A 13,607-nucleotide genomic window follows, 5' to 3' on the forward strand; every position below is an offset into this window, starting at 1 on the left:
TCCCTGGTGGCTCAGATGGTAAAGAATCAGCCTGCAACGCAGGAGATATGCATTCGATCCCTGAGTCAGGAAAATCTCCTGGAGAAGGGAATGGATACCCACTTCAGTATTCTTGCCTGGAGAATTCCATGGACAGAAGAGCCTGGCAGGCTACAGTCTATGGTGTTGCAAAGAGTTGGACATGACTGAGAGACTAACATTTTCACTTTCATTTTCAGTTTAACTATAGCACTATCTCTATTTAAAAACATTGATCAATTCCAGTTTTGTCCAAAACATATTTAATCCAAAACTTTACCGAAAATATTTTCTTATTCATGTTCCCTATAACTCTCAGTATAACATATTGAAATAAATTAAGACTTAATTCTGGAAGTGTGGAATGTTCCCTGACACCATTGTCAAAATTATTGTTCTGATCACAGAGTGTCTCCTGGAGAAGTGACCATCTCAAAGTGTGTGTATGTATATATTTTCTTGTCAGGAACTGGAGGGCTAAACAGTGTCCAGGAAGCTCTTAGTATGACATGACATTCAACTACCAACTATCTACCAATCTGCTTTACTTCAATTAAAAAATTATAAAGACGAATCATTGTAGAAGGCAGCCGCCAGGCCTTAAACTAAAATAGTCTTAGGTAGACTTGTCAATAACAGTTCTTGGAACAGGGATTTTCTTAATGTGAATTTTCCAAATGTATTTGCTTGAATATTATCTTGATTTTATCCCCACTACTTATTTCATGGTTATTATGTGAAAACCCTAGTTTATACTTAAGGTGATTAAAGAGTCATATGTAGAGCTTTTTGGACTCTATTTCATGAGTATTTGTAATAATAAAATCAGCAGAAAAATATCATGTATCCCTTTGGGGCAGGCGCCATGTTCCTTCTTTAAGTTCCTCCTCGTTTTCCTGTAGACATCTGTATGAAACATCACCATGAGAGTATCACATTTGTGGGTGTGAGAGCTCTTCTCTTCAGGCCCTGACAATAGGTTCACCATTTAATCAGCATCAATTTCCCACTTTGAAAGGAACTGCATTCTCTGAGTCATTGGTTTGCTCTCTGCCAGTGGCGTGTGAATAGGTCTGATACTGAGTGAGCTTTGGGTGTGGAAAAGTTTTGTTAGGATGCTTGCTTGTTACTGAGACAGAACGACAGAATTAGATATAAATATGGTATCTGCTTGTTCTCCCTTTTGTTTTGATGCTGTTTAGGAACCAGCATAATTTGCCCCAGAAGTGTGGATGTTACTTTGCTACTTTGTGGGGAAATAGCTCTTTCTCAGTGCTTTAATCTTCCTTTCTATACAAAAAATCTGAGAATGAAATGGTATCATAATTGTATTTTAGTTTTTAGAGCCCACAATAACGAAAGTTATGAAAGTAATCAGATTCATTTAGTGAATTTAGTTCTGGATGTTTTAAAGCCAGGGTTACAAAGATCTGCATTAACAGGTAAGTTAAACTGGTCCCACTAACTAACCCACAGAGATGGTACCCTCCCAAAGTAGGCCATGGTACCTTTTCTAGGACAGCACTGTCTTGCCAGCTTTACACACAGTACAGTTTGATAAGTGCCAGTTGCCCAGAGAGAGTGATTCCTTATAAGCTGCCCTTAAGTCAAGTCAAAAATGGATATTTCTCATGTTTCTTAGGGGTACTTCACACTGAAGGTATATCAGTATCAGGTTTCATGCCACAAGGTACTGTCTACTTGATTTAAAAATATTTTGAATTTAAAACAATTCAGAGGGCCATATATCTGGGTATGCATATACACCAACATTACCCAAGTACCTTACAGAAAACCCCAGTAGCCTTTCCTATTTATCAACCTTTGAAAACTTCTCCCTGACTATTTTCTGTCTTACTAAATCCACCAAAGAGGAATCAGTGAGGGCTTTGGTTACATAATGAATGTTTAGACAACATACAATCAGTGATGGTATGTAAAGGAAATATAGCTTCACTATGTTACATGGTACAAATTTATCAACCTCATGCATTAAGATGCAATCACAGAATTTTCCTCCTAGTAATTTTAGGAGAATGGATTTGTTTGAATAAATGGGTACTGGGTATTTCCACAGCCTTTTTTATGTATAGGTGGGTTGCTGAATCTGCTGAGAGTTTTTGCTGTTGGGATTTCTTTCTTACTACCCGGTGCAGTGATGCTAATGGAGATGGTGATAATTAACCAATGGCTGTGCATTAAGTCTAGAGATAAGTGTATTTGTATTTTAAATGTTAGCATTGATTCCTATGAAAAGTGAAGTTAATTAATAAATATTCAGCTGTTGCTGCTGCTGCTAAGTCGTTTCAGTCATGTCCGACTCTGTGCGACCCCATAGATGGCAGCCCACCAGGCTCCCCTATCCCTGGGATTCTCCAGGCAAGAACACTGGAGTGGGTTGCCATTTCCTTCTTCAATGCATGAAAGTGAAAAGTGAAAGTGAAGTCGCTCAGTCGTGTCCAACTCTTTGCGACCCCATGGACTGCAGCCTACCAGGCTCCTCCATCCATGGGATTTTCCAGGCAAGAGTACTGGAGTGGGGTGCCATTGCTTTCTCCGAATTATTCAGCAGTTCTGTTTAAATTAACTTGTACTATTCCTGTTTATTTTGCCTCTGGCTAGGAGTGCCTGGTGAGACTGGAATTACATAGTTTCAGTGGTAAAATTTGAAGGAAGTCATATGGTGTAAATTAAGCAAATGTAGTGCCAAAAGGGTTATCTGGGGATTCAGGGACAATGTCTGGTGAATCACTAATAGTGTGATGTTGACAAGGATGTGCTCTCGAAGCCAGGGGTTCCCCAGCACTGATGCCAGTTTATGATGAAGTGTTCCCTAATCTACAACAAAATGAGAAAAATAAGACAAATGTTGAGAATTTTTCTTATAGCCAAATAGATCCATTTTAGTGACTTCATCAGTTTTGTCATTACTAAATTTTTGTGTGCTAAAAATATCCCTTTCAAACAATGATATTAATAGATTTTTTCCCCCTTTCTAATGCCCTCACTTAGAAAAATTTTTTTAAAAGTCAATTTGGGAAATACAAATTGAAACAACAAGATACTACTACAGACCTAGTAAAATGGCCAAAACCTGGAACACTGACAACACGGAATGCTGGTAAGGATGTGGAGCAATAAGAACTCCCGTCTCAGAGAGCGTTCTCAGGTGAGAATGCAAAATGGTGCAGCCAATTTGGGAGACACTTCGGTGGTTTCTTATAAAACTACTCATACTCTTACCAGCAGTCATGCTCCCTGGTAGCTATCAAAATGAACTGAAAACTTATGTCCACACAAATACTGGCCCATGGATACGTATAGCAGCTTTTTTTTTTTTTTTAATAAATGCTGAAATTTGGAAGTAACCAAGTGCAGATGAATGAACAGATAAACTGTGGTATATTCAGACAATGGATGTGCTCAACAGAAATGAGCTATCAAGCCTGGACATGACATGGAGGAAACTAAAATGCATATTACTAAGTGAAAGAAACCAATCTGAAAAGGCTACATACTACATGATATTCAACTTCATGACCTTCTGGAAAAGGTAAAACTTGAGAAATAGTAAAAAGATCAGTGGTTGCCAGGAGCCAGGTTAGGAGGATGGAGATGGGTGAGGGTTGAATAAACAGAGCACAGAGATAGCTAAGGGCAGTGAAAATACTCTGTAAGATATTGTAATGATGGATACAAGGCACTATTAAAGTGAAAGTCACTCAGTCGTGTTTTACTCTTTGCAACCCCATGGACTATACATACAGTCCATGAAATTCTCCAGGCCAGAATACTGGAGTGGGTAACACTTCCCTTCTCCAGGGGATCTTCCCAACCCAGGGATGGAATCCAGGTCTACCGCATTGCAGGTGCATTCTTTACCAGCTGAGCCACTAGGGAAGCCCAAGAATACTGTAGCGGGTAGCCTATCTCTTCTCCAACGGATCTTCCTGACCCAGGAATCGAACTGGGATCTCCTACATTGCAGGCAGATTCTTTACCAACTGAGTTACCACTGGCACTATACATTTGTCCAATACCATAGAATGTATAACACCAAGTGCGAACTTTAAGGTAAAATATGAGCTTTGAGTGATTATGATGCATCAATGTAGGTTCATTAATTATAACAAACGCAACACTCTAGTGAGGAATATTAATAACTGGGGAGACTGTGCAAGTGTTGTCTTAGGGGGTATACACGAAGTCCCTGTATCCTCTTCTCAATTTTGCTGTTGACCAAAAAGGGTTCTTGTGCTTCCCTGGTGGTTCAGATGGTAAAGAATCTGCAGTGTGAGAAATACAGGTTCAATTCCTGGGTTAAGAAGATCCCCCGAAGAAGGGAATGGCAACCCACTCCAATATTAGAGAATTCCATGGACAGAAGAGCGTGGCTGGCTACAGTCCATGGGGTCATGACTGAGGGACTAACTAAAAGTGTCCTAAAATATTAAAGTCTTAAAAAAAACCAACTTTATCTTAGTCCATTAAATTTTTTTCTGATCTGTTAAGTACTGAAATTATGGAATCATTGGCCTATGTGACCTTGTTATATCCTAAGATAGTTTATAATTAGTCCCTTGTCTGCTTCCCTAGGAAAATTGATGTTGGCGAACAAGAAATAAACCTCTTCTAACATCTTTCACTCTATGCCTTTCCTGCCTGAAGAGATCCAGCCAGTTAATCAGAGTGTTAGTTAGTAGGCCTCTTCATATATCCTATGACTATAGCTTACTTCTCATTTTTAGTGGTTTCTCTTGCTTCCTACTATAAAAAAGTCCAGAAGAAAAAAATGGCCATCAGTTTACTTAACAGACTAAAACTAAATTTGGACTTTTACTGATGGTCACCCATATTAGATAGCATTTGTTCAGTGCACACAAGTGTCAATGCACACGAGTGTGCAACCGTTTCCCTGACAAGTTGAATGATGTTCCAGCTGAGTGGAATATCCAGTGATACATGCATTTTGGAAACCAATAACATAAACACTACATCTAACCCTATTAATTTTCAAGCATTTTAAAAGACCTTTTTCTAAAAAAAAAAAAAACAAAACCCCACAAAACCTTAGGTATTTTTTAGAGTTCATTAAGCTTCCAAAGAGTTGACCTTTTTAAACTAAAATTATTTCTTTCAAATGGGTTCTAACTTATGAAGATGACTAAAACAAGAACTAGTTTTTTAAGCTTTTTAAATAAAACTAAGATAAAAAATTATCACTAAACAGACATATTATTGAAGCTTTTGTACAGCTGCATTAGGGCTTCCTAGATGTCATAGTAGTAAAGAACCCACCTGCCAGTGCAGAAGACATAAAAGACACAGATTTGATCCCTGAGAAGGGAATATACACTGGAGTAGGAAATGGCAACCTGCTCCAGTATTCTTGCCTGGAAAATCCCATGAACAGAGGAACCTGGTGGGCTACAATCTAAGTGCTCCAAAATGTCATGAGACAGCTTTGAAGAAGAACTTCTGACAAACTTTGGGGTCTTGCAGCATCCTAATCTTTAATTAGGAGCAAAAACCTGTAAAAGACATGGTGAGCTACTACATACAACCTATTGTAAGTTAAAAAACCACACACGTTTGTCTGAAAAGGTTCTATGAAGTCCCTAACATATTAGCCCTGTGATTTGCTATCGTTTAATTCATACTTGCACAGATAACTGTATAAGAAAAGTATTATAAAAGAATAAAAATGAAGCAGTCCATGTGATGGGAACTGTCAGTAAGATACATCATTCAGGCAATAGCTTGTTTTCCCGGCTATTTCAATTAGGTTTTCTCCTCAGTCAGGCTGGATTTGTCCTTTAGTCAAATCTGCCAACCAACACAGTTAATGTTTTAGTGAAAAAGAAAAAAGAATGGGTTGACACCTGTTATAATTTAACTACCATATTCAGACACAGCCATCATACAGCTTGATTACACAGATGATAAAGAAGTCAAAGAAAACACTAGGACAACTTTGTAGCTGGTTAACAGACAGTTTTAGGCTTCCCTGGTGGCTCAGTGGTAAAGAATCTGCCTGCAGTGCAGGAGCTACGGGAGACACAGGCTTGATCCTTGGGTCGGGAAGCTCCCCTGGAGGAGGGCATGGCAACCCACTCCAGTATTCTTGCCTGGAAAATCCCATGGACAAAGGAACCCGGCGGGCTACAATCCATAGGGTCACAAAGAGTTGGATATGACTGAAGTGACTTAGCATGCACACAACAGTTTTAAAGAAAAAAGAATTCGGTGAAAAGTTTTAAATCTAAATTTTTCACTTTGGATTTCTTCAGTAATCTATCTGAGCTTCCCTTGTGGCTCAGCTGGTAAAGAATCTGCCTGCAGTGCAGGAGACCTGGATTTGATCCCAGGGTTGGGAAGATCCCTGGAGAAGGGAAAGGCTACCCATTCCAGTATTCCTGGAGAGTTCCATGGACTGTATTTTACATGGGGTCGAAAAGAGTTGGACATGACTGAGTGACATTCACTTTCACTATTCAGTAATCTATCTATGGGAGAATAGGTAACGGAGTACCCTCCAAGAGCACAGATTTGTTAGTAGTAAGTAACTGGAGTTTTGAAAATTGGGCATTAGAGGTGAAAGGAAGAAAAAAGAGGAAATGTGAAAATTACAAAGTAATTTCAATCACTTCTATTTCACTTGCAACATTTCTGGTACTGTTCTAAGTACTTGATACCCATTTACCTCTCAAAATTACAGAGGTGGGTATAATGATGATTATAACCATTCTATGCATCAGGCAACTGAGTCACAGAGAAGGTAAATAACCTTCATGAGGTCATGAGGTCACACAGGCGGCCCGTGACACAGCAGGAGTCTGGACCAGGCAATACGGTTACATGGTACATCCGAACCACTGCTACATGCATTCTCTCGTTTCACCCCTACAATATTATGTGCCAGATAACAGCATCTCTAAGTTAGACATAGAGACCGAGTCCTGAAGCACCATGAATTTATTAGATGGCAGTGGAGCTGAGATTTCAAGTGAAGGGTTTCAGACTCTAAAACCCTAAGGAACAGAGGCACCAAGATAAAGTTTCTCACCTGTACTGAGAGGTACATGGCCTCTGTGGTTTTTACAAAGCTCACACAAGATCATTGATGAATCCTACTCATGGATGGGGAGAGTTTGCTCTACTTACTACAAGGAATTTCTGTAGGGCATTCTGTACATTCTCCCATGCAACAGTCATCACACTTAATAAACCCTGGTGGTCCAGTGGTTAAAATCAGAGATTGAACATAGATTCAGTCCCTGGTCTGGGAAGATCCCACATAACTCGGAACAACTAAGCCACATCTATAGAGACCTTGCACCTGGAGCCGTGCTCTACAACAAAAGAAGCCATCGCAATGAGAAAGGCGTGCACCACGACTAGAGAGTAACCCCTGCTTGCCACAACTAGAGAAAAGCCTGCTCAGAAATGAAGACCCAGTGCAGCCAAAAATAATAAAAATTAATAAATAGATAAATAATTTTAAAACCTCATTGTTTAATATCTGATTCCCCATAGACTTGCAAGCTCTGTTCATCTGCTGACAACATACTATGTACCAGAGAGGCATAGTACTAGGAGTTTGAAATATGTCAGAAAATAAAATAAAGTTCCTTAACTTTTGCCTATTTAGCTTTGCACCACTCGCACCTAACAGAGAGTCTGGCACCTACTGATTCTCAATAAATATTTACTGAATAAATAAATGAATCAATTAGGAGGGGAAGGTAGAAGTAAAGGAAAGAAAAACTATAGAGAAAAGGAAATATTTGGATTTAATCTATTACCTCCCAGATTTTTATTAAAGTCTTAATATGCATTTGATTAATCAGGATGACCATTTAAATTATTTAACTTATCTTTAAAAGCAGAAACGTACATTTTAATTCCAAAAGCAAACTGTATCTGGGTTCTGAAGGGGGACACATGCATCAGGATGCAGCACTCGCTCCTCTGTCGAAGTAAAATTTTCTGTTATGTTTCCCAGAGCTTAGCCTGTGTTTGTGTTCACCGATTTTCAAAAGGTGACTTTCCAATGCAAGTCTTCTCCCAGTAATTAGAGGCGTTTATCTTAAAGCTAATCCGGGTTTAGCAGGGAGGTTACAGGCTGTCATCCACATTGTTACTGACTCCCTCAATTAGAGGCAATGGCATTTCACCTCCATGCAAAATATTAGTAAATTAACAATCCCCACTCTGCATTCATTTGGGAAATCTCCTCTGATTGTGATGACGAACGTGACAAGCAGGGAGTAATCAGAGACATTCCGGTAATACCTTTAAGCCTTGCAAATATCAATTAAAACTCTGGCTCTGCAGCTTGCTGTTGGGGTTTGGTCTACAGGGTAAATTTCTATTTTTATGACATAGCGCAGAAATCAGCATTGGTAATTTGCAGGAGAAGCAAGCAACAACCTCAATACAAAAGAGCCAGAGAAACATCCACTCTGATTTTCTTGATTCTTTCATATCACTCAAAATCTCTTTTAAATCATAAAATGAACTCTGGCATTGTGAACAATTTTCAGATCAGATTTATAATTCTCTGACATGACAACTTTGACTCAAAGGGCAAATTCTAAAAAATATTTCTTTATAGTGCTAAAAAGACTGCAAAGGGATTATTATTCAAATGTCATGACTGTCTCTTTCAACCTGGGGGCATTTTAGGCTAATGAAGAGATTTTTTTTTGCACAGTAATTGTTAGGTCATAGAAACTCTGTGGATGAGCTTCAGTAGATTTACCTAAAGTTTATGAAAAACACCTTATGTGCATTTTATTGTATTGAGAGTATGTCACTTTCATCAGATTCTTCACAGGGGCTTGTAACTCCAGCAGTCAAGAATCTTTGGTCCCATGAGAAAGAACTAAGAGCTGAGGAGAGGGTGCTGCCGAGATCTGCTTCCTCCATGGAGAACCCTGGAGCTGCACTGGTTTTAGTGTCTTTTGAAAAGCGCCTCAGCGGGCCAATGCTCCTCTGTCTCCTCTATTCCATACTTGAATCTCTGATGTTGCGGGGATCATACATTTAGCTGAGCCTTTACCTCCACTTCCTTGTATTCTAATAACTGTACAAACTAGTGGTTCAGCTTCATCCTTCTTTGGCACATTCATTATCATTAATCACAAAACAAACTATGAAAAAATTAATATTTGTATTGTATCAATGGAGCAGAAAGACCAATGCCTTCCATTTTCAGACAATATCACTTCTCTATGACAAGTCAAACGCTTTTTTAGGGGGCCATCAGAATCTTATTTATGTGGTGCACAATGATAAAGTTTAACTTACAGTTTAAGTTTAACATATAAATTCTATTTTTAAGTTGATCAGTTTTATTAGGTTTTCAAAGACTGAAGAGTTGAGAAACTGGGCAAATATTGCTTAAAATGATAAAAGATTATTTTAAAATACTTTAAAATTTGGGGGCCATAGAATTCTAGCCAAGGTTGAAATTGATCTTTTTTTTTTTTTTGTAAAATCAATTAAAGTGAAAGCATTTTTATTGTTATGCCTTAATAAAGGCAAGTCAGGTCAAGATTACCAATTTTTTTTCCACTGAATCTCCACCTAAGAAGAGTATTTTTTTTAAGATAAAAGGATTTCTAAATGAGGACATAGGATAATTAGAAATCTGAAAGACTGTTCTTGAAATGGACAAGTAAAGTATATTTAACTTACTGTCATGATGAGCCCCTTTTCCTGGAAGTATTTAACCAATGGAGCAGCGTTCTGCTTGAAGTTCATTAGTCTCCTTTGGGTAGCTTTCAGATTGTCATCAGGTCGCCCCTGTTGCTCTGCACGCTTCAGTAATCTTTCTTTGAGTCTCTGATTGGCGCAAGCCAGGAAGACCACCAAGTCAGGAGTACAGATCTGTGGAGAGGGTCAAACAAGCAGATAGGCATTCAACATACCAACCAGTGTGAGTGTGGGCAGAGGCAGTTTTGCACAGTGCTTTAAAGAAATGATCTCCAATTTTTTTTTACTGTATCCTCATGTTAATAAATTATTTGATCATGTATCCCAATAAATATATACTTATTAATTTATTAATTATGCATGAGTATATGATACACATGTGCTCATGTGCTTGTGCTCAGGCATTCAGTGGTGTCTGACTCTTGGCGACCTGACAGACTTTAGCCTGCCAGGCTGCTCTGTCTATGGGATTTTCTCAGCTAGAGTACTGGAGTGGGTTGCCATTTCCTCCTCTAGGGGATCTTCCTTACCCAGGGATCGAACCCATGTCTCCTGCATCTCTTGCACTGAGGGCAGATTCTTTACTGTTGAGCTATCAGGGGAGCCTCATGCTGCCCTAATATAGTATGCATGTTGTAAAATACACACAAAAATGTAATTTTTAAAGAATAAGATATGATAATGGTAATATTAGCATTTTCTTCCTACATTACAGTGGTTTCCCTTGTGTACTCTGGAGACCACTGGTTACATAAGGAACCCTGGAGTCTGGGGAACTTGAATTAGTTTTTGCCCTAGGATTTACCAGCTGAGCTCTGGGCATATGGCTTATCTTAGCTAAGCCTCTGTGTCTTCATCTGTCAAAAGAGATATATGAACTTCCTCCCTTAGTTATTATAAAGATTAAATAAGATATTGTGTGAAAAAAACAGCACAAACTTGATCCATGGTAGGTGTACAGCAAATTTTAGCCATATTTACTATCTCTTGGTTTTCAGGATTCTATGTTGCTCTGGTGCTCCTTTAACTTTTCTTTCCTTTAACTTTTTACTTTGTTGTTTTTTCCCCCCTGCTCAAATTTTTTCCCTTAAAAATACAATACTCACAAATAATGATGTTTCTGAGGCTTAGATTATGTTTTGTTTTGCTTTCCCTCTCCAGGTTTTCATTCTCTCAGCTCCTTTCTGCTGTTCTCATTTCAACCCCTTATCCTTTGTTGATGGATTCCAAATCTACATTTTCAGCATTGACTTTCAACATCACTTATGTCTTATATTATCAAATGTTTATATGATGGCTCTATCTGAAAGTTTTAATGCTACTTATGACTCAGCAAGGCCAAATCAGTTCTGGCAACTTTTTACCTAAATGAAATTCCCTTCTTGCTTATATATGTGCTTATTCTTTTATTTTTATGGTAGTAACACTACTTTCCTGAATCTTTCAATTATAAGTCTTGTCTTTTAAATTTTTAAAAATTTGAATGAAAGATTCTTTAAATTCTATAGTGCTATACAGTTTTCAAAATTTCACAAACATGATTTCATATAGTTCCATGATAGCTCCTTTTTAAAATAACTTCTCTTATATTGCCCCCACCCACTAGTCACCACTAGTTTGTTCTCTGTATCTGTGAGTCTGCTTCTTTTTGTTTTATGCCCTAGTTTGTTCTACTTTTTAGATTCCACCTTAAAGTAATATCATACAGTACTTGGCTTTCTCTGTCTGACTTATTTTATTTAACACAGTGTGCTCCAAATCCATCCATGTTGCTACAAGTGACAAAATTTCATTCTTTTTCATGGCTAAGCAGCATTCCATGTGTACGTGTATATACAATGAAATGTATACACCTCCCCCCGCCTTGGCACACACACACACACACACACACACACACCACATCTTCACATCTTCATCCATTTACCTGTTGATGGACACTTAGGTTGCTCCCATACTTTGATAATTGTAAATAATGCTGCTATAAACAATGAGGCGCTTATATCTTTTTGAATCCTCGGCTAGAAATCTTAATATAATTTCTGCTGCTGCTCCTGCTAAGTCGCTTCAGTCGTGTCTGACTCTGTGAGACCCCACAGAAGAGCAGCCCACCAGGCTCCCCCGTCCCTGGGATTCTCCAGACAAGAATACTGGAGTGGGTTGTCATTTCCTTTTCCAATGCATGAAAGTGAAAAGTCAAAGTGAAGTTGCTCAGTCGTGTCCGACTCTTAGCGATCTCATGGACTGCAGCCTACCAGGTTCCTCTGTCCAGGGGATTTTCCAGGCAAGAGTACCGGAGTGGGGTGCCATTGCCTTCTCCGAATATAATTTCTAACCCTTATCAAAACTTCAGTCTCAGGAAGCCCTCACCACGGATGGTGGATTTTTGTCTTGAAACATGATTCATGTTTCATGATTCATGTTATCTCTTCCTCCAATTCCCACTGCCACTGTGTAAGCACAGGCACACACTGGCATAAGTGATTAAGAGCATGAATTTTAGAATCAGATTGTCCTGATTTCATCAGTTCAGTTCAGTCGCTCAGTTGTGTCTGAGTCTTTGCGACCCCATGGACTGCAGCATGCCAGACTTCCCTGTCCATCACCAACTCCCGGAGCTTACTCAAACTCATGTCCATTGAGTTGGTGATGGCATCCAACCATTTCGTTCTCTATTGTCCCCTTCTACTTCTGCCTTTAATCTTTCCCAGCATCAGGGTCTTTCCCAATGAGTCGGTTCTTTGCATCAGGTGGCCAAAGTATTGGAGTTTCAGCTTCAACATTAGTCCCTCCAGTGAATATTCAGGACTGACTTCCTTTAGGAAGCACTGGATTGATTTCCTTGCCGTCCAAGGGACTCTCAAGAGTCTCCTCCAACACCAAAGTTTAAAAGCATCAAATCTTTGGTGCTCAGCTTTCTTTATAGTCCAGCTCTCACATCCATACATGACTACTGGAAAAACTATAGCTTTGACTAGATGGACCTTTGTTGGCAAAGTAATGTCTCTAATTTTTAATATGCTATCTAGGTTGGTCATAGCTTCTCTTCCAAGCAGCAAGTGTCTTAATTTCATGGCTTCAGTCATTACCTGCAGTGATTTTGGAGCCCCCTAAATAAAGTCTCTCACTGTTTCCATTGTTTCTCCATCTATTTGCCATTAAGTAGTGGGACCAGATGCCACGATCTTAGTTTTTTGAACAATATACAGCCTTGACATACTCCTTTTCCTATTTGGAACCAGTCTGTTGTTCCACGTCCAGTTCTAACTGTTGCTTCTTGACCTGCATACAGATTTCTCAGGAGGCAAGTCAGGTGGTATGGTATTCCCATCTCTTTCAGAATTTTCCACAGTTTATTGTGATCCACATAGTCAAAGGCTTTGGTGTATTCATTAAAGCAGAAGTAGATGTTTTTCTGGAACTCTCTTGCTTTTTTGATGATCCAACGGATATTGGCAATTTGATCTCTGGTTCCTCTGCCTTTTCTAAATCCAGCTTGAACATCTGGAAGCTCACGTTTCACGTACTGTTGAAGCTTGGCCTGGAGAATTTTAAGCATTACTTTGCTAGAGTGTGAGATGAGTGCAATTGTGTGGTAGTTTTCATAAGAATCTGCTATTAGTTGTTTGTCCTTGGATAAATGGTTCAATGTCTCTAAATTTCAGTTTTCTCAACTGTAAATAAAGGGGAAATCTATCTTATCTCAGTAGTTTAGTATGTCCCATTTAAAAAAAATTAATTTATATTTTATTGAAGGATAATTGCTTTACAGAATTTTGTTTTCAAAAACACATTTAAGTTGCTTTTGAGAAGTGTTAACAATATAGAAAATCACTTTGTAATTTTTTTATGGTATGTGGTAAAGAGATTAT

General features: G+C 38.7%; 1 protein-coding gene across 3 annotated transcripts in view; it reads right to left on the bottom strand.

Annotated features, from left to right (window-relative positions):
* Positions 1-13,607, bottom strand: part of AK5 (adenylate kinase 5) — a 254,392-nt gene that overhangs the window by 189,132 nt on the left and 51,653 nt on the right. For all 3 annotated transcript variants that reach the window (XM_044944833.2, XM_006068419.4, XM_006068418.4), the window contains exon 6: positions 9,721-9,912. In XM_044944833.2, coding sequence (XP_044800768.2) covers positions 9,721-9,912 — 192 coding nt within the window. The remainder of the gene's footprint in view (positions 1-9,720; positions 9,913-13,607) is intronic.

Source organism: Bubalus bubalis, chromosome 6, assembly GCF_019923935.1.
Source record: "Bubalus bubalis isolate 160015118507 breed Murrah chromosome 6, NDDB_SH_1, whole genome shotgun sequence".
Classification (NCBI taxonomy): domain Eukaryota; kingdom Metazoa; phylum Chordata; class Mammalia; order Artiodactyla; family Bovidae; genus Bubalus; species Bubalus bubalis.